Below are 21,984 nucleotides of genomic sequence, written 5' to 3'. Positions count from 1 at the left end.
CTCCTCATCTCGGTCCTAAATGGCTTACCCCTTATCCTTAGATATCCTTAATTGCAAATGGAAGAGCATCACTCTATCTGATAGAAGTCTATTCTTCCAGCTCCAAAATTTAGATCCAACAGAAAATGGCAGATGGTGAGATGCTCCTAAGAGAGCTTTTCACTGTTAGTGTTGTGGGAAATATCACCAAATTAACAGGGCTCATATTGTCACCATAATCATACCAAATATTTAGTGATCAATCATTGCTCCTTTCAATAATGGAAGCAGGCACTTCAGTGCTGCGGTGAGGGAGTGTGAGTGTCAGAGGTGTTGTCCTTGATTTGAGACGTTAAACCAACCAAGAATCAAACAAGAACCAAAGGACATGCAAGAGAAAACTTTTTTACGCAGCGAGTGGTTGGGTTCTGGAATGCACTGCCTGAAAGGCTGGTGGATGCAGATTCAATCTTACCTTTCAAAAGGGGAGTTGAATAAATGTCTGAAGGAAAATAAAATTGCAGGGCTACGGGGAAAGGGCAGGGGAGTGGGACTAGCTGAAGTGCTCTTGCAGAGAACCGGCATGGCGATCTCAAACTTTACCCGCAGAATCAGGGCAGACGAAAATCTAATGTAGGACCTGCTGGTCTGGATGGGTCAGGGCCACACCAGAAGGTACATTTATGTCATGTATGTAACCACAATGTAACACCACTGTATTACTGTACACACTCAGCCTAGATGCACACCTTGACCACAAAGGGTGAAACTTGTGGGAGACTGCCCATATCTGATCATCCAGGTATATAAAGGGAGGTCCCACGCAGGGTCATCACTTTTGGAGTCCTGTGAAAAAAGGGCAGGTCATAGAGTGACCTTGTCCCCAGAATGTGCCTCGTGTGGTTTCATACTGTAGAGTAAGGACTTTACATTGGCGACGAGAAACGGGAATTCACGACCCACAAGAATGGGCACCGGTAGCACAGAGGAACGGTACTGTGTTGGGGAGGACTGGGACAATTTTATCGAGAGGCTTCAGCAAAGCTTCGTTATGAAAGAATGGCTGGGGGATGCAGCGGCCGACAAGCGAAGGGCTCATCTTTTGACCAGCTGCGGACCAAAGACTTACGCGCTCATGAAGGACTTACTAGCACCCGAAAAGCCGGCGGACAAAACCTTTGAAGAACTTAGCAAATTGATTGGGGAGCGCCTCAAACCGTCGAGTAGCATACATATGGCCCGACAAAGATTCTACACCCACCAACATCGTGAAGGACAGAGCATACCGGACTTTGTAGCGGACCTCCGGCGTTTGGCCAGCCTCTAAGTTCACAGACACCTGCAGGGGGGAGATGCTAAGGGGCTTCTTTATCGAGGGCATCGGTCATGCGGGAATTTTCCGCAAATTAATTGAGACCAAGGATTTGACCTTGGAAGCGGCAGCGTTGTTAGCTCAAACGTTCATGGCGGGGGAGGAAGAGACGAAAATAATATACGCGCGCAATTCTGCCTCTAACGCGGCGATGGATCAGGGAGTCAATATCATCAAGGCGACTCAGAGCCCCGCAGGCAGGCAGGGGCAGACCGACACTCCCCAGGCAGCAATAGACCCCAGAGTAGGACTTCAACAGAGACAATGGTAGGCTGAACAGACATTTACGCCATCACAGTGGACAATGCGGCCCGGGATGGGGCCATTGACACCCACTAATAGGGTACTTAAGAGCAGTCAAAGGGACAGTCAGCGTGGAATGCCTGGCCATAGTCCCTTTGTTCCGAATAATGGAAACTTTAACTCATGCTGGAGGTGTGGGGGAAAACACTCAGCTAGATCTTGTAGATTTCAACAGGAACTGCAATCTCAGAGGCCACTTAGCTTGAATGTGCAGGAAGCCTGCAACCAGATTAATATATGAGGCAGATGGACCAGAAGAGGGTTCTTTGAGGCAGGTTGACTTTTGGGGCAAATCGATGGACGCCGAGGTTCAGCGGGTCCATGTGGCGAATAGTCATAGTTCATACACCAAAACACCACCAATGATGATGAGGGTTTTATTAAACGGTATCCCAGTACGCATGGAGCTGGACACAGGGGCCAGCCAGTCACTCATGGGCGTTCAGCAATTTGAGAAGCTATGGACACTTAAAGCCAGTAGACTCAAATTAGCACGTATTGAGACACAATTACGGACTTAAGAAATCATTCCAGTGCTAGGCAGTGCAATGTTGGCTGTCACATTAGTGAATCGGCTGCCGCTCTGGATTGTCCCGGGCAATGCGCCCGCACTGTTGGGGAGGAGCTGGTTAGCCGAGATGAACTGGAAATGGGGGGATGTTCACGCAATGTCGTCTGTGGAGCGAAGTTCATGCTCACAAGTCCTACAACAATTCGAGTCACTATTCCAACCCGGCGTCGGGACTTTCAAAGGCACTAAAATAGTGATACACCTCACCCCGGACACCAGGCCAGTGCACCACAAAGTCAGAGTGGTGCCGTATGTGAAGCGGGGAAAAATCGAGAGTGAATTGGACCGGCTGTTGAAAGAGGGCATCATCTCACCCGTTGAATTCAGCAACTGGGCGAGCCCCATCGTTCCCGTCCTAAAAGCGGATGGCTCTGTCAGGATCTGTGGCGACTACAAGGCCACCATCAATCGGGTGTCCCTACAAGGTCAATACCCACTCCCGAGAGCGGAGGACCTCTTCGCCATGCTGGCAGGCGGCAAGTTGTTCACCAGCCTATATGACTCAGGAACTGGCCGACGAATCTAAACTACTGACCACCATCACCACGCACAAGGGACTGTTCATTTATAACAGGTGCCCGTTTGGCATTCGATCAGCGGCCGCGATTTTTCAATGAAACATGGAAAGCCTGCTCAAGTCCATTCCTGGAATGATCGTATTCCAGTACGACATCCTCATCACGGGTCGAGACACCGAGGAACACCTCCACAACCTGGAGGAGGTGCTATGCCGACTGGACCGAGTAGGCCTGCGACTCAAGAAGTCTAAATGTGTGTTCTTAGCTCCTGAGGTTGAGGTTCTGGGCAGGAGGGTTGCTGCAGATGGGATTCGGCCCACCGAATCCAAAACAGAGGCGATTCGATGAGCACCCAGGCCCTGCAACACATCGGAGTTGCGTTCATTCCTGGGACTGTTGAACTATTTCGGGAACTTTCTGCCGAACTTGAGCACGTTGTTGGAGCCGCTACACATGCTCCTGTGTAACGGTTGTGATTGGTTTTGGGGGGACTGTCAGGAACGGGCTTTTGATCGGGCGCGAAACCTACTTTGTTCAAACAATTTGTTGACCCTGTACGACCCCTGTAAAAAATTGGTTCTGAATGTGATGCATTGTCCTATGGGGTTGGGTGCGTGTTGCAGCAGGGCAATGCTGAGGGTCAACTACAACCTGTGGCTTATGCCTCCAGGTCGCTCTCTCAAGCAGAATATGGGATGGTCGAGAAGGAAGCGCTTGCATGTGTCTATGGTGTAAAAAAAATGCATCAGTACCTCTTTGGTAGGAAGTTTGAATTAGAGACGGACCACAAGCCATTAACATCCCTGTTGTCAGACAGTAAGGCTGTCAATGCCAACGCATCAGCTCGCATACAGCGATGGACTCTCACGCTGGCTGCTTATGACTACTCCATTCGGCACCGGCCCGACACTGAAAATTATGCAGACACGCTCAGCAGGCTTCCACTGGCCACCACTGAGGGGGCAACGGAGCAAAGCGCTGAGATGGACATGGCTGTCGATACCTTTGATAGCGCAGGCTCCCCATCACAGCCCGCCAGATCAAAATCTGGACAAACAGAGATCCCCTCCTGTCCCTGATTAAGAAATGTGTCCTGACTGGGGATTGGGCGCCCACAAACGAGCATGCCCTGAAGAGGTCAGACCGTCCCACAGATGGATGGATGAGCTCTCCATCCAAGCCGACTGCCTACTATGGGGCAGCCGGGTAGTTATGCCCCAAAAGGGCAGGGAGGCATTCATCAGGGAATTCCACAACGAGCACCCAGGTATTGTGCTGATGAAAGCCATTGCCCGGTCACACGTTTGGTGGCTTGGAATTGATTCAGACCTGGAACACTGTGTTCGCAGGTGCACAACGTGTGCCCAGCTGGGTAATGCCCCCAGGGAGGCCCCGCTCAGCCCGTGGCCCTGGCCCACCAGGCCATGGTCACGCATTCATGTAGACTACGCGGGCCCATTCATGGGAAAGATGTTCCTTATTTTGGTAGATGCGTACTCGAAATGGATCGAGTGCATCATTCTGAATTCATGCACGACATCCACCACTGTGGAAAGCCTACGTGCGATCTTTGCAACTCATGGCTTGCCGGACATCCCGATCAGTGATAATGGCCCATGTTTCACAAGCTACGAATTCCGGGAGTTTATGTCGGGCAATGGCATCAACCATGTCAGGACAGCGCCGTTCAAGCCAGCCTCCAATGGCCAGACGGAACGTGCGGTCCAAATTATCAAGCAAGGTATGCTCAGGATTCAAGGACTCTCCCTACAATGCCGCCTATCGCGCCTCCTGCTGGCCTATAGATCCCGACCACACTCGCTCACGGGGGTCCTGCCCGCAGAGCTACTAATGAAACGGACACTCAAAACTTGGTTGTCTCTCATTCACCCAGTCCTGACCGACATAGTTGAGGGCAAGCGCCAGTCCCAAAACGAGTACCATGACCGTAATTTGAGGGGGAGATGTATAGAAATAAATGATCCTGTAGTCGTCCTGAATCATGCCATGGGGCCAAAATGGCTTGAGGGTACTGTAATTGACAAAGAGGGGAATAGGGTCATCGTGGTAAAACTCAACAATGGTCAGTTATTCCGTAAGCATCTGGACCAAGTAAAAAAAAGGTTCAGCAATGACATGGAGGAACCTGAAGAACACCAAGAGATGGAGCTCACACTACCGCCAGTGAACGAGCAACAAGAGCAATCAGAAGAATGCACAGTCCCTGCGGTCAGCCCGGACAGGCCGGACAGGCCGGACAGGCCGGACAGGCCGGAATCACCACAGGTGACAGATACTCACGTCAGTGTCCAACAACCAGCGTCCCAACTGCGGCGCTCCACGAGGGAGCGTAGACCACCTGAAAGACTAAACCTATGATCCTAATAAGACTTTGGGGGGAGGTGATGTCATGTATGTAACCACAATGTAACACCACTGTATTACTGTACACACTCAACCTCGATGCACACCTTGACCACAAGGGGTGAACTTGTGGGTGACTGCCCATACCTGATCATCCAGGTATATAAGGGGAGGTCCCGTGCAGGGTCATCACTTTTGGAGTCCTGTGAATAAAGAGCAGGTCATAGAGTGACCTTGTCCCTAGAATGTGCCTCGTGTGGTTTCATACTGTAGAGTAAGGATTTTACAATTTACCCATTGGAGCAGCTTCTACACGACATAGAGGCACTGAAGAAAGTGCAAGAAAGATTTACTAGGACGATACCAGAACTGAGAGGTTATAACTATCAAGTTGGCGTTCTTTTCTCTCAAATGATCTGGAATTCTCTCCCCTAAATAGCTACAGATACTAGTACAATTGGAGCTTTCAGGATTGAGATGGATAAGTACCCGAAGGAAAACAATTAGCAGGGCTACGGGGAAAGGGCGGGGGTGTGGGACTAGCTGAAGTGCTCTTGCAGAAAGCCGGCACGGGTTCGACAAAAGACAAGCCTGAAGGCTCTGTGCCTCAATGCGAGGAGTATTCAGAATAAGGTGGACGAATTAACTGCACAGATAGCAGTTAATGGATATGATGTAATTGGCATAACAGAGTCATGGCTCCAGGGAACTCAACATCCAGGGGTATTCAACATTTAGGAAAGATAGACAGAAAGGAAAAGGAGGCAGGGTGGCATTACTGGTTAAAGAGGAAATTAATGCAATAGTAAGGAAGGACATTGGCTTGGATGATGTGGAATTAGTATGGGTGGAGCTACGGAATACCAAAGGGCAGAAAACGCTGGTGGGAGTTGTGTACAGATCACCAAACAGTAATAGTGAGGTTGGGGACAGCATCAAACAAGATATAAAGGATGTGTGCAATAAAGGTGCAGCAGTTATCATGGGCGACTTTAATTTACATACAGATTGGGCTAACCAAACTGGTATCAATGCGGTGGAGGAGGATTTCCTGGAGTGTATTAGGGATGGTTTTCTTGACCAATATGTCGAGGAACCAACTAGAGAGCTGGCCATCCTAGACTGGGTGATGTGTAATGAGAAGGGACTAAGTAGCAATCTTGTTGTGCGAGGCCCCCTGGGGAAGAGTGACCATAATATGGTAGAATTAATTCTTAAGATGGAGAGTGACACAGTTAATTCAGAAACTAGGGTCCTGAACTTAAGGAAAGGTAACTTCGACGGCATGAGGCGTGGATTGGCTAGAATAGACTGGCAAATGATACTTAAAGGGTTGACTGTGGATAGGCAATGGCAAACATTTAAAGATCACATGGATGAACTTCAGCAATTGTACATCCCTGTCTGGAGTAAAAATAAAACAGGGAAGGTGGCTCAACTGTGGCTAACAAGGGAAATTAAGGATAGTAGATCCAAGGAAGAGGCATACAAATTGGCAAAAAAAAGCAGCAAACCTGAGGACTGGGAGAAATTTAGAGTTCAGCAGAGGAGGACAAAGGGTTTGATTAGGAGGGGGAAAATAGAGTACGAGAGGAAGCTTGCCGGAAACATAAAAACTGACTGCAAAAAGCTTCTATAGATATGTGAAGAGAAAAAGATTAGTGAAGACAAACGTAGGTCCCTTGCAGTAGGACTCAGGTGAATTTATAATGGGGAACAAAGAAATGGCAGACCAGTTGAACAAATACTTTGGTTCTGTCTTCACAAAGGAAGACACAAATAACTTTCCGGATGTACTAGGGGACCGAGTGTCTGGAGAGAAGGAGGAACTGAAGGATATCCTTATTAGGCGGGAAATTGTGTTGGGGAAATTGATGGGATTGAAGGCCGATAAATCTCCGGGCCCTGATTGTCTGCATCCCAGAGTACTTAAGGAAGTGGCCCTAGAAATAGTGGATGCATTGGTGATAATTTTCCAACAGTCTATCAACTCGGGATCAGTTCCTATGGACTGGAGGGTAGCTAATGTAACACCACTTTTTAAAAAAGGAGGGAGAGAGAAAATGGGTAATTATAGACCGGTTAGCCTGACATCAGTAGTGGGGAAAATGTTGGAATCAATTATTAAGGATGAAATAGCAGTGCATTTGGAAAGCAGTGACAGGATCGGTCCAAGTCAGCATGGATTTATGAAGGGGAAATCATGCTTGACAAATCTTCTGGAATTTTTTGAGGATGTAACTCGTAGAGTGGACAAGGGAGAACCAGTGGATGTGGTATATTTGGACTTTCAAAAGGCTTTTGACAAGGCCCCACATAAGAGATTGGTGTGCAAAATCAAAGCACCTTGTATTGGGGGTAAGTACTGGCGTGGATAGAGAATTGGTTGGCAGACAGGAAGCAGAGAGTTGGGATAAACGGGTCCTTTCCGAATGGGAGGCAGTGACTAGTGGAGTGCCGCAGAGCTCAGTGCTGGGACCCCAGCTCTTTACAATATACATTAATGATTTGGATGAAGGAATTGAATGTAATATCTCCAAGTGTAATATCTGACACTAAACTGGGTGGCGGTGTGAGCTGTGAGGAGGATGCTAAGAGGCTGCAGGGTGATTTGGACAGGTTAGGTGAGTGGGCAAATGCATGGCAGTATAATATGGATAAATGTGAGGTTATCCACTTTGGAGGCAATAACACGAAAGCAGAATGTTATCTGAATGGTGGCAGATTAGGAAAAGGGGAGGTGCAACAAGACCTGGGTGTCATGGTTCATCAGTCATTGAAAGTTGACATACAGGTACAGCAGGCGGTGAAGAAGGCAAATGGCATGTTGGCTTTCATAGCTAGGGGATTTGAGTATAGGAGCAGGGAGGTCTTACTGCAATTGTACAGGGCCTTGGTGAGGCCTCACCTGGAATATTGTGTTCAGTTTTGGTCTCCTAATCTGAGGAAGGACAATCTTGCTATTGAGGGAGTGCAGCGAAGGTTCACCAGACTGATTCCTGGGATGGCTGGACTGACATATGAGGAGAGACTGGATCAACCTGGCCTTTATACACTGGAGTTTAGAAGGATGAGAGGGGATCTCATAGAAACATATAAGATTCTGACGGGACGGGACAGGTTAGTTGCGGGAAGAATGTTCCCGATGTTGGGGAAGTCCAGAACCAGGGGACACAATCTTAGGATAAGGAGTAGGCCATTTAGGACTGAGATGAGGAGAAACTTCTTCACTCAGAGAGTTGTTAACCTGTGGAATTCCCTGCCGCCGAGAGTTGTTGAGGCCAGTTCATTGGATATATTCAAGGGGGAGTTAGATGTGGCCCTTACGGCTAAAGGGATCGAGGGGTATGGAGAGGAAGCGGGAAAGGGGTACTGAGGGAATGATCAGCCATGATCTTATTGAATGGTGGCGCAGGCTCGAAGGGCTACTCCTGCACCTATTTTCTATGTTTCTATGTTTCTGTGCTGTAACCATTCTGTGATTCTAAGACTCCCAGGCCGGCAAAGTCAGCTGACTTCACTTTTTCTACCGAATGCCGCCCTACTTGCCAGCCTGAATGCCACACTTCCCGCAGAACGCATACTGAAATGGATAGTCTTATGTTGTGACATCAAGGAAGAGCCCAGCTCACGTTCGATCCTTACAGCTAGCAAAGAGAGCCTTCCCGTAACCTTACACACGTGGGCTTTCCGCACGGGATCGGGAATGGAAAACCTGACTGTTGCTTTTAAAAAAAAAAAAAATCTCCTCTCGTCCATGAAAATGAGATCAACTAACACAGACCATGGATTAAACCTGGGAGTTCATTGAACAACATGCATTTATATAGTACCTTTCACAACATCAGGGCATCACAAAGCGCTTTACAGCCTTTGAAGTACTTGCTTGAAGTGGAGTCACTGTTGTAATGTGGGAAACGCAATAGCCAATTTGCACACAGCAAGCTCCCACAAACAGCAATGCATTATTGACCAGATAATCTATTTTAGTGATGTTGGTTGAGGGATAAATATCAGCCCAGGACACCAGGGAGAACTCCCCTGCTCTTCTTTGGAATAGTGCCACAGGACCTTTGACATCCGCCTGAGACAGAGCGGACGGGGGCCTCGGTTTAACATGTCATCCGAAAGACGGCTACCTCCGACAGTGCAGCACTCCCTCAGCAATGCACTGGGAGTGGCAGCCGAGAGTTGGTGCTCAAGTCTCTGGAGTGGGACTTGAACCCGCAACCCTCTGACTCAGAGGCGAGAGTGTTGCTTACTGAGCCATTGCCAACACCGCTGTGCTATGTGGCTCAGTTCTACGGTAGCCCCTGCACTCACCAGACCAAGCCGCCTGCAAAGTCACCCGATAGAATTGAAAGACACGCGTGTCTATGCTGCAAAGCCTCTCTTCGCCGGGCTGCAGCGTGTTGTTGTTTGTGTTTCAATTGTATCCAACAGAAGGGTGTCAAATGGTTGACACTGAATTAACAAATCTGACAAGGTAATCTGTTAGGAAAGGAACACACTGAAGCCTGCTTGTTATCATATTGCTCCAAATCATAATCCATTTATCATTATTAATTACCAATGCCAGATCATGCATCCTGATCTGCTTTGGAATAAAGCACCAGGCGCAATGCGTGACCTTGGTTTTAAGTTTACCAAACCTAAGTTACGAAGATTATTTTCACTCAGACAGTGCTTGTAAACACTTGTTGTTTTCATTGAAGATAATAGCGGTTGACTAAAATGATTCGTATTTTTGCCACTTAGTTAAAATTGGAACTGAAATGAGACGAAGGTTCCTGATGAATTGAATAAATGGCATAACTGGCTCAAGGGGCTGAATGGCCTACTCCTGTTCCTGTGAGTTGATAGAGTTTCTGTTGAGCAGAATTGGAACATCGGTGGGTGGAGGAGCAGCGGTTGTGGGGGGGGGCGTGGGGAGGGAACATTGCCGGCGAGCAGGTGGGAGGGGTGGCAGGGAGAGTACAGGCCCGGCCTGGAGAATGAATGGATGGCGGTGGGGGAGTTGGGGGGGGCGGGGGGTACGGAAGGAGGCGATCGTAGGCTTTGGGGCTGAAGGCAGGCCTCATGGTTGGGGGGGGGGGGGAGTCTTCAATCATGGGGGGTGTGGGGGTGCGAGGCAGACACTGGATGCAGGAGATAAGTATAAAGGCACTTACCGCCTGTATGCATCAGTCCTCACTCTCCATCGCTCTCAGGTCCACAACTAGATTTAAAATGCCGGTTAAATCTGAGGCACGCAGCCTCATTATAATAGTTAAGTGAGCGACCCGCCTCCTGGGAGTGGGTTGGTTGCCCACTTCCCCCAGTCCCACCTCCGTTAAAACCGTAAATGGGTGGGTTAGAGGCGGGTTCTGATCGGAATTCAGATTTTTAACACTGTATGCTTCCACCCGACCCCAACATACCCGTTTTTTGAGGTGGAAACTCCCTCCGCCGTGATGCAACTTAAGGGAACAGGCCCAATGCGGTCATCCCGACGTGGCCATGAGTTAGCCAACCTGTCAGGCTGCAGCCATCCTTAGATCAGAGAAGGTTGAGAGGAGATTTGATCGAGGAGTTCAAAATCATGAGGGGTCTGGACAGAGTAGATAGAGAGAAACTGTTCCCATTGGCGGAAGGGTCGAGAACCAGAGGACACAGATTTAAGGTGATTGGCAGAAGAACCAAAGGTGACACGAGGAAAAACCTTTTCACGCAGCATGTGGTTAGGATTTGGAATGCACTGCCTGAAAGAGTGGTGGAGGCAGACTCAATCGTGGCTTTCAAAAAGGGAGTTGGATAAGTACCTGAAAGAAAAAAATGTGCAGAGCTACGGGGAATGGGCGGGGGAGTGGGACTGGCTGAGGTGCTCTTGCAGAGAGCCGGCACGGGCTCAAAAGGCCGTATGGCCTCTGGAATGTGTGCACCTGGTGAGGATGCTCACAGGTTTGGCGAGCTGTTGAGTTGTGAGTGGCTTAGCCAGTCACGTGATGTTCACAACACTCAATAAAACCCCGGCCAGTTGGGTTGAGAGGATCCAAGATGATGCAGGTGGTTGTGAGCCTGGTGAATGAACCAGTAATGTGTAGTGTGATGGTTAAGCCTTTTGTTAATAAACCAATTTGTTCTTAATAGCAATAGAAACACAGAAATTTACAGCGCAGAAGGAGGCCATTTCGGCCCATTGTGTCCGCGCCGGCCGACAAAGAGCTGCAGGGCCCTCGGTCAGCAGCCCTGAAGGTTACATATAAACCTATGAACAATGAACAATGGCGGAAAGGCAAAGAGCACCCAGCCCAACCAGTCCGCCCCACACAACTGTGTCACCCTGTCATGTATGTATGCTTGGGTTTACTAGCCACCAGGTGGCGCCACTGTTGGAGGTCATTGGGCTGTGCGCATGTGTGCGCGGCCCAGGTATAAAAGGCCAGCCATCTTGTAATGTGATCACTTCAGGCCCTAATAAAGTAGAGCCAGGTTTGTACCTGTTCGGAGTTTACAGTATTCAGTCTTGTGAGTTATTGCATACACAACACACCCCTTATACACATTCTACATTCCACCCCAACCGGAGCCATGCGATCTCCTGGGAGAGGCAAAAACCAGATAAAAACCCAGGCCAATTTAGGGAGAAAAAAAATCTGGGAAAGTTAAGTGTTGCTATGAATTCTTAAGCAAGGAGCCCACAAAGCAAATACATCACAGCCTCCTTCGGTGCTGTAACCACTCCGTGATTCAGTGACTGAACAAGGGTGGGCCGAGATTGCAGTGCGAGCTGGCTGTCGGTGACGGAGCAGCCACGACCCAGCTGCTGAAGCTGTGCACCGAGGCTTCAGCTGCTTGAAGTGCAAATTGTTAAAATTAGGAATGGAAGGAAAGTGAAAATTATAGTGGAATCTCGGCGGAGCAGTGTTGTGGGGGTGGAAAGATGAAAGGGCAGGGATGATAGTTATCCCTTTCCGTGTGATGGGTGCCTTGTTGCTGCCTTCAAAGTGTTTAAAATGTATATCATTTACACATGAAACACGCACATACACTGCACACTTCGCCGCCTTCCAGAGACTATTCCTGACTCCCACGGCCACAGCCTCCGTACATAGTGCTACTGTTTGCACTGCTCAGTGTAAATGTACACAACAGATGTTTTTTATTTCTAAGAATGTCTCTTTAAGGAGAATATGGCATCAATTTCTTTTAAAGGAATATTCAAATGCTCTTTGCTTTTAACTGATTTTTCAGGGGGTGGGCGGTGTATACAAAATGTCAGCAGAGAAATTAAAAAAAATATAGATATTTTTATATTAAAGGTTATTTTACAATTTTATACCCTGTTTGTATCGTTGCCCAGCCTTTGGTTGCATTGCTGTAATACATACCCCGTTACCCTTACCCTCAAACAGCAACAGAATCAGATGTGACATTGTGAAATATAAGGAAAGCAAGATTTGCATTTATATAGCGCCTTTCACAACCTCAGAGCGTCCCAACGCGCTCCACAGCCAATGAAGTGCTTTTGAAGTCACTGTTGTAATGTAGGAAATGCGGCAGCCAATTTTCGCACAGCAAGCTCCCACAAACTGCAGTGAATGACCAGATAATCTGTTTTGGGCGATGTTGGTTGAGGGATAAATATTGGCCAGCACACCTGGGAGAACTCCCCTGCTCTTCTTCGAAATTTACGCCATGGGATCTTTAACATCCACCTGAGAGAGCAGACCAGGCCTCGGTGTAATGTCTCATCTGGAAGGTGAAGCCTCCGACAGTGCAGCACTCCCTCAGCGCTGCACTGGAGTGTCATTGGTGATTAAGCTGCCCACTGATAGAGGTCTTCATGAAGTGCCTTGCACGCTGCAGTGGCATATATCCACAACCACCACTGGCAGTCCCAGAGCGCTTTACTTTTTGCAGAGTAGTCGCTGTTGTAATATGAGGAGAGATTGAGTAGATTGGGCCTATGCACTCTGGAGTTTAGAAGAACGAGAGGTGATCTCATTGAAACATGATTCTGAGGGGGATTGACAGGGTAGTTGCTGAGAGGTTGTTTCCCCTGGCCGGAAAGTCTAGAACCAGGGGCCTAGTCTCAGGATAAGGGGTCGGCCATTTAGGACTGTGATGAGGAACCCCTGCACTGAGGGTTTTGAATCTTTGGATTTCTCTACCCCAGGGGGCTGTGGATGCTGAGTCATTGAATATATTCAGGCTGAGATAGATAGATTTTTGGACTGCCAGGGGCAGCACGGGCCCAGCCCACACTGCATTATGTGCACGCACTAGGTCTGTACAGCAGAGCTGGTCTCCAGTCGTCCTGGTTAACCCTTGTCACTGGATAAAGACCTCGCTCTGTCAAGCAACGGTCACCACACGTTAAAAAAAATCCACGCACAGGCATCTTCCACCCCCTCAACTGGAGTTCAGGACTGGAACATCGGGTCCTTCATTGAAACATCTGTGAACTCTTGTGGAAGCAAGTCATCCTCGTTCGAGGGACCGCCTACGATGATGATGGCAGCACTAATGCCCAGTCTGCCATATGAGGCTGTGAGCAGAATGACTTCCCAGGCCCAGCTAATCAGGTCAGGAGTGCACGACTGGCAGTGCCCATCTGTCCCAACTCTGCCCCCCAACATCGAGGCCAGACTGGTAACATCGCAAACACGACTTTTTCACACTGACTGCAACACATGCTCCATGACTTGCCTCTCACACATGGTGGAGTGGCCTGCTGCTCAGTACTCCTCTGTGGGATAAATGGCTCATAACTAGCAAGGAAATCCACTTGTTTAAAAAAAAACCTGCTTTTAATGGAACTAGAATGACATAGAATCTACAGCTCAGAAACATGCCATTCGGCCCAAAGGCTCCGTGCCGGTGTTTATGCTCCACACGATCCTCCTCCCACCCCTCTTCATCTCACCCCATCAGCATAACCTTCTATTATATTCTCTCTCATGTACTTATCTAGCTTCCCCTTAAATAAATCCATTTGCCTTATTTACCTTAACCACTCCTTGTGGGTAGCGAGTTCCACATAAAGAAGTTTCTTCTGAATTCCCTATTGTATTTATTGGTGACTATCTTATATTGATGGCCTCTAGTTTTGGACAGTCACACTTGTGGAAATATCTTCTCTACATCTGCCCTATCAAACCCTTTCGTAATCTGTAAGACCTCTGCTAGGTTACCCCCCAGCCTTCTCTTTTCTCAAGTCATTTCTTTAAGAAAGTGTCAGCTGTGGCTCAGTGGGCAGCACCCTCACCTCTGAGTTCAAGTCCCACTCCAGGAATTTGAGCACTAAATCTAGGCTGACACTCCCAGTGCAGTGCTGATGGAGTGCTGCGCTGTTGGAGGTGCCTTCTTGCGGATGCGATGTTAAACCGAGGCCCCGTCTACTATCTCGGATGGACATAAAAGATCCCATGGCACTATATCGAAGAAGAGCAGGGGAGTTATCCCTGGTGTCCTGGGCCAATAATTATCTGACAATTAACATCTAAAACAGATTATTTGGTCATTGTTACATTGCAGTTTGTGGGAGCTTGCTGTGCGCCAATTGGCTGCCGCGTTTCCCACATTACAACAGTGACTACTCTTCAAAAAGTACTTCATTGGCTGTAAAGCGCTTTGGGATAACCGGTAGTTGTGAAAGGCGTTATATGAATTCTTTCCTTATTTTGTTTCCTTTCTTTCTTAACGTTACATAGAAACATAGAAACATCGAAAATAGGTGCAGGAGTAGGCCATTCGGCCCTTCGAGCCTGCACCGCCATTCAATGAGGTCATGGTTGAACATGCAACTTCAGTACCCCATTCCTGTTTTCTTGCCATACCCCTTGATCCCCCTAGTAGTAAGGACTACATCTAACTCCTTTTTGAATATATTTAGTGAATTGGCCTCAACAACTTTCTGTGGTAGAGAATTCCACAGGTTCACCACTCTCTGGGTGAAGAAGTTTCTCCTCATCTCGGTCCTAAATGGCTTACCCCTTATTCTTAGACTGTGACCCCTGGTTCTGGACTTCCCCAACATTGGGAACATTCTTCCTGCATCTAACCTGTCTAAACCCATCAGAATTTTAAACGTTTCTATAAGGTCCCCTCTCATTCTTCTGAACTCCAGTGAATACAAGCCCAGTTGATTTAGTCTTTCTTGATAGGTCAGTCCCGCCATCCCAGGAATCAGTCTGGTGAACCTTCGCTGCACTCCCTCAATAACAAGAATGTTCTTCCTCAGGTGTGGCCTCACCAATGCCCTGTACAACTGTAGCAACACCTCCCTGCCCCTGTACTCAAATCCCCTCGCTATGAAGGCCAACATGCCATTTGCTTTCTTAACCGCCTGCTGTACCTGCATGCCAACCTTCAATGACTGATGTACCATGACACCCAGGTCTCGTTGCACCTCCCCTTTTCCTATCTGTCACCATTCAGATAATAGTCTGTCTCTCTGTTTTTACCACCAAAGTGGACAACCTCACATTTATCCACATCATACTGTATCTGCCATGCATTTGCCCACTCACCTAGCCTATCCAAGTCGCTCTGCAGCCTCATAGCATCCTCCTCGCAGCTCACACTGCCACCTAACTTAGTGTCATCCGCAAATTTGGAGATACTACATTTAATCCCCTCGTCTAAATCATTAATATACAGTGTAAACAGCTGGGGCCCCAGCACAGAACCTTGTGGTACTCCACTAGTCACTGCCTGCCATTCTGCCTGCCATTTACTCCTACTTTTTGCTTCCTGTCTGACAACCATTTCTCAATCCATGTCAGCACACTATCCCCAATCCCATGTGCTTTAACTTTGCACATTAATCTCTTGTGTGGAACCTTGTCGAAAGCCTTCTGAAAGTCCAAATATACCACATCAAATGGTTCTCCCTTGCCCACTTTACTGGAAACATCCTCAAAAAATTCCAGAAGATTTGTCAAGCATGATTTCCCTTTCACAAATTCATGCTGACTTGGACCTATCATGTCACCTCTTTCCAAATACGCTGCTATGACATCCTTAATAATTGATTCCATCATCTTACCCACTACCGATGTCAGGCTAATTCCCTGTTTTCTCTCTCCCTCCTTTTTTAAAAAGTGGGGTTACATTGGCTACCCTCCACTCTATAGGAACTGATCCAGAGTCAATGGAATGTTGGAAAATGACTGTCAATGCATCCGCTATTTCCAAGGCCACCTCCTTAAGTACTCTGGGATGCTGTCCATCAGACCCTGGAGATTTATCGGCCTTCAATCCCATCAATTTCCCCAACACAATTTCCCGACTAATAAGGATTTCCCTCAGTTCCTCCTCCTTACTAGACCCTCTGCCCCTTCTTATATCCGGAATGTTGTAGTGTCCTCCTTAGTGAATACCGAACCAAAGTACTTGTTCTATTGGTCCGCCATTTCTTTGTTCCCCGTTATGACTTCCCCTGATTCTGACTGCAGGGGACTTACTTTTGTCTTTACTAACCTTTTTCTCTTTACATATCTATAGAAACTTTTGCAATCCGTCTTAATGTTCCCTGCAAGCTTCTTCTCATACTCCATTTTCCCTGCCCTAATCAAACCCTTTGTCCTCCTCTGCTGAGTTCTAAATTTCTCCCAGTCTCCGGGTTCGCTGCTATTTTTGGCCAATTTGTATGCCACTTCCGTAGCTTTAATACTATCCCTGATTTCCATTGATAGCCACGGTTGACCCACCTTCGCTTTTTTATTTTTATGCCAGACAGGAATGTACAATTGTTGTAGTTCATCCATGCGGTCTCTAAATGTCTGCCATTGCCCATCCACAGTCAACCCCTCAAGTATCATTCGCCAATCAATCCTAGCCAATTCACGTCTCATACCTTCAAAGTTACCCTTCTTTAAGTTCTGGACCATGGTCTCTGAATTAACTGTTTCATTCTCCATCCTAATGCAGAATTCCACCATATTATGGTCACTCTTCCCCAAGGGGCCTCGCACAACGAGATTGCTAATTAATCCTCTCTCATTACACAACACCCAGTCTAAGATGGCCTCTCCCCTAGTTGGTTCCTCGACATATTGGTCTAGAAAACCATCCCTTATGCACTCCAGGAAATCCTCCTCCACCGTATTGCTTCCAGTTTGGTTAGCCCAATCTATGTGCATATTAAAGTCACCCATGATAACTGCTGCACCCTTATTGCATGCACCCATAATTTCTTGTTTGATGCCCTCCCCAACATCACTACTACTGTTTGGAGGTCTGTACACAACTCCCACTAACGTTTTTTGCCCTTTGGTGTTCTGCAGCTCTACCCATATAAATTCCACATCATTAAAGCTAATGTCATTCCTAACTATTGTATTAATCTCCTCTTTAACCAGCAATGCTACCCCACCTCCTTTTCCTTTTATTCTATCCTTCCTGAATGTTGAATACCCATGGATGTTGAGTTCCCAGCCCTGATCATCCTGGAGCCACGTCTCCGTAATCCCAATCACATCATATTTGTTAACATCTATTTGCACAGTTAATTCATCCACCTTATTATGGATACTCCTTGCATTAAGACACAAAGCCTTCAGGCTTGTTTTTTTAACACCCAAGTGTTTGACACGGATCTGGTCTCCCCTGTGGTGATGGACACAGGGTCTTATTCCGCTGCTGTCACTTTAATCTGTTGCATTTCGTCAAGTTAATATAATTGGTGAGGGATTTTTATTTTTGTATCATGGGTTTGTAGCGGTAAAAGCTGTAATCTCGAGGTAAAAGATTGCTCGGTTCCCACCAGGCAGTTGACAAGTGGACACAATAATAAGCAGGCTCCAGATGAGCGGGGTTAAGAAATGAATGTTTACACAGGGATTAAATGATTACTGATGAGCAGAGCCAACAACAGCAAAATAACATCTATTGACTACGTGGTTCTTAAAGGCACAGCCACACGGCCACTGCTCACAGCATATAAAAATAACTTGGTCACAATTTCACAAGCCGCAGTCAAAAATATGTTTGTAGAGAAGCAGAGAGAGAGAGCAGATTATGGATTGTGCTGTCAACTGTGGCTCAGGGGGCAACTTTCTCGCCTCTGAGTTGCAAGGCTGTGGGTTCAAGTCCCACTCCAGGGACTTGAGCACATAAATCATGTCTGGCAGCCCAGTGCAGTGCTGAGGGAGTGCTGCACTGTCGGAGGTGCCGTCTTTCAGATGAGACATTAAACCGAGGCCCCGTCTGCTCTCTCACGTGGACATAAAAGATCCCACGGCCACTTATTCCGAAGGAGAGCAGGGGGAGTTTCTCCTGGTGCCCTGGTCAATATTTATTTCTCATCCAACACCCAAAACAAATGATCTGGTCATGCATCGCATTGCTGTTTGTGGGAGCTTGCTGTGCACACATTGGCTGCCTCGTTTCTCTACATTACAACAAGTGACTGCACTTTAAAAAAGTACTTCATTGGCTGCAAAGCACTTTGGGGTGTCTTGAGGTCGTCAAGCACGCTTTACAAATGCGAGTCCTTTCTTTCTTTCAGGTGAGGCGGGGATGAAAGGGAGAACTGAGAGGATCCAAACCCTCCAGCGATTTGCCGCCAGGAGGGTGGCTGAGGTACGTACCGCGTGAGCATACGAGCTGTAGGTGTTGTTGAACTGGAGTGGCATCGGGTTGAACATGCCGAACTGGCCCACCATGTGTTGCATGCGTCGCAATGTGCGCTCCTTGTCTGTGTCGGCAAACTTCACCACCAGGCTGGACGACGCTCCCTGAAAGACACACACAGAGAACGCAAGTCAACCACAGCGACCGACTCACCCGCCTCCCCATGCCTGCTACGCGGGGCTCGCTCACTGAGTAACGGAATCAAAGGTGCAGCGAAGGTTCACCAGACTGATTCCTGGGATGGCAGGACTGTCGTATGAGGAGAGATTGGGTCGACTAGACCTGTTTTCACTAGAGTTTAAAAGAATGAGAGGGGAACTCATTGAAACGTATAAAATTCTGACGGGGTTGGACAGACTGGATGCGGGGAGGATGTTTCCCCAGGGCTGGGAAGTCTAGAACAAGGGGTCACACAGTCTCAGGATACGGGGTAGGAAATTTAGGACCGAGGTGAGGAGAAATGTTTTCACTCAGAGGGTGGTGAACCTGTGGAATTCTCTACCACAGAAGGCTGTGGTGGCCAAGTCACTGAATATATTTAAGAGGGAGATAGATAGATTTCTAGAAACAAAAGGCATCAAGGGGTATGGGGAAAAAGTGGGAATATGGTGTTGAGATAGAGGATCAGCCATGATCATATTGAATGGTGGTGCAGGCTCGAAGGGCTGAATGGCCTACTACTGCTCCTATTTTCTGTGATTCTATGTTTCTATGTTTGCAGCACGGAGAAGAGGCAATTTGGCCAGTCAAGCCTCCAATAACAACAACTTGTATTATGTAGCGCCTTTAACGTAGTAAAACATCCCAAGGCGCTTCACAGGAGTGTTATAAGACAAAACAAATATGTTTGACACCGAGCCACATAAGAAGAAATTGGGGCAGGTGACCAAAAGCTTGGTCAAAGAGGTAGGTTTTAAGGAGCATCTTAAAGGAGGAAAGAGAGGTAGAGAGGCGGAGAGGTTTAGGGAGGGAGTTCCAGAGCTTGGGGCCCAGGCAACAGAATGCACGGCCACCAATGATGGAGCGATTATAATCAGGGATGCTGAAGAGGGCAGAATTTGAGGAGCGCAGATATCTCGGGGGCTGGAGGAGATTACAGAGATAGGGAGGGCCGAGGCCATGGAGCGATTTGTAAAGAAGGACGAGAATTTTGCAATCGAGGCGTTGCTTAACCGGGAGCCAATGTAGGTCGGCGAGCACAAGGGGTTATGGGGGAGCGGGATTTGGTTCGAGTTAGGACACGGGGCAGCCAAGTTTTGGATGACCTCAGGTTTATGTAGGGTAGAATACTCAGCCTAGTGGTCACTATTCTGGCATCAGCCTTTGCTCGTGAATGCTAACTGCCTATCCGACTGTGGAAGGCACCACGGCCCAGTCTGTTGCTCCACCCCCAACTCCCCATAATTGGCGGGAGTGGGGGAGGGGGGAGGTGTTTAAACCATAAACATTTGGGACCACCTCCCCAACCCAATGTATATGCACCCGTTGGCGTTTTTATGGCAAAGGGTTGCGATGCGTGCGCGAGTTCTGTCTTGGAGAGGCGGGGCACTTCACTAACATCTCAGGCTCCAGTGTAATAATGTATGATTATTATTATTATTATTATTCCAGATGATGTAATGTATGCACCCGTGAGTATGCTCACAGGGTTTGTAGAACTGTTGCATTGTGAGTGGCTGAGCCAGTCACATGATGTTCACAAGACTCAATAAAACCCCAGCCAGTTGGGTCTAGGTCATCCACGATGAGTTATGCAGTTGTGAGCCTAGTGGATGAACTGGTAATGTGTAGTGTGATTGTTGAACCTTTGTTAATAAACTGACTAGTTCTTAATAGCAATTCTTAAGCAAAGAACCCATGAAGCAAATACATTACAGATGCACAGTGCTTTGTGACATCCTGAGAAACGTTACAATGTGCTAAATAAATGAAAAAAAAATTTTTCTTTCTTTATTTCAGCTTTTTGCTGAAAATCTGACTCAAATACAGATGGAACTATGCAGCAGGTCAGTCAGCACCTGAGAGAGAAAGCTCGGCGGAACCCAAAGGTCCTTCAGCAAGGTTACCCTGAAACCATTGCCCTCCTTCCGATCTCGACTGACCCATTTCACATTGAATGAGTTTTCCACCTGTCGTTCTCTGCCTAGTTTTGATAGATTTAAAGAAAGAGAAAACTTGGATTTATATAGAACCCGTCAAATCTTCAGGATGTCTCAAAGAGCTTCGGGGCCAGTGATTAACTTTTTTCTGCTCTTGTGTAGGCAGACGTGGCAGCCAATTGGAACATTAATTATTAATTCACGGGATGTGGGCGTCGCTGGCAAGGTCGGCATTTATTGCCCATTCCCTAATTGCCCGTGAGATGGTGGTGGTAAGCCGCCTTCTTGAACCGCTGCGGTCCTTGTGGTGAAGGTGCCCACACAGTGCTGACTTTGTCGTAGCGCTTTGATACAACTGAGGGTCTCACTGGGCCATTTCAGCAGGGCAGTTAAGAGTCAGCCACATTGCTGTAGGTCTGGAGTCACATATAGGCCAGACCGGGTAAGGACGGCAGATTTCCTAAAGGGCATTAGTGAACCAGATGTTTTTATGACAATCCGGTCGTTTCATGGTCGCCATTACTGATACTAGCAAAATTACAGATTTATTTAATTAACTGAATTTAACTGCCCCAGCTGCCCGTGGTGGGATTTGAACCCTTGTCTTTGGATCATGGCCTCCAGATTACAAGTCCAGCAACATAACCGTTATGCTGCTGTACCCCCTGAGAACATAAGAAATAGGAGCAGGAGTGGGCCATACGGCCTCTCGATCCTGCTCCGCCATTCAATAAGATCATGGCTGATCTTCTACCTCAACTGCACTTTCCCGCCCGATCCCCATATCCCTTGATTCCCTTAGTGGCCAAAAGTATTCCACAGTGAGGTCCCGCTAACAAGAAATGAGATGAATAGCCAGTTAATGTCTTTTGCTGGTGTTGATGGAGGGATAAATGTGTGGCCAGGGGTGGACACCAAGAAAACTCCCCTGCACACATGATTGTGGAGTATAACATGGAGCACTGAGTGATTAACTGGTTGTCACGTGCTTAACGAGTCGGGTTTCTTTACTATATGTGCCAAGTATTAATGTAACCATTTATCCAGCTATTCTTCATGAGGGGCATCTATAGGAAGACAAAGTGAAAAATACAATCAGATTTTAGAAGAAAACTTCAGTGCAGGGAAAGTCTGACCCAGATCTGGAGGGGAGGAGGA

General features: G+C 47.6%; 1 protein-coding gene across 1 annotated transcript in view; it reads right to left on the bottom strand.

Moving 5' to 3' along the window:
• LOC139229143 (CUGBP Elav-like family member 4) overlaps positions 1 to 21,984 on the bottom strand; it is a 557,794-nt gene that overhangs the window by 45,209 nt on the left and 490,601 nt on the right. Inside the window, exon 6 of the mRNA XM_070860805.1 lies at positions 18,685 to 18,831. Within this exon, the coding sequence (XP_070716906.1) occupies positions 18,685 to 18,831 (147 nt within the window). The remainder of the gene's footprint in view (positions 1 to 18,684; positions 18,832 to 21,984) is intronic.

This window comes from Pristiophorus japonicus, chromosome 18, assembly GCF_044704955.1.
Source record: "Pristiophorus japonicus isolate sPriJap1 chromosome 18, sPriJap1.hap1, whole genome shotgun sequence".
NCBI lineage: Eukaryota > Metazoa > Chordata > Chondrichthyes > Pristiophoridae > Pristiophorus > Pristiophorus japonicus.
The sequence above is the reverse complement of the archived record's forward strand: the minus strand, read 5'-3'. Positions and strand labels throughout refer to the sequence as shown.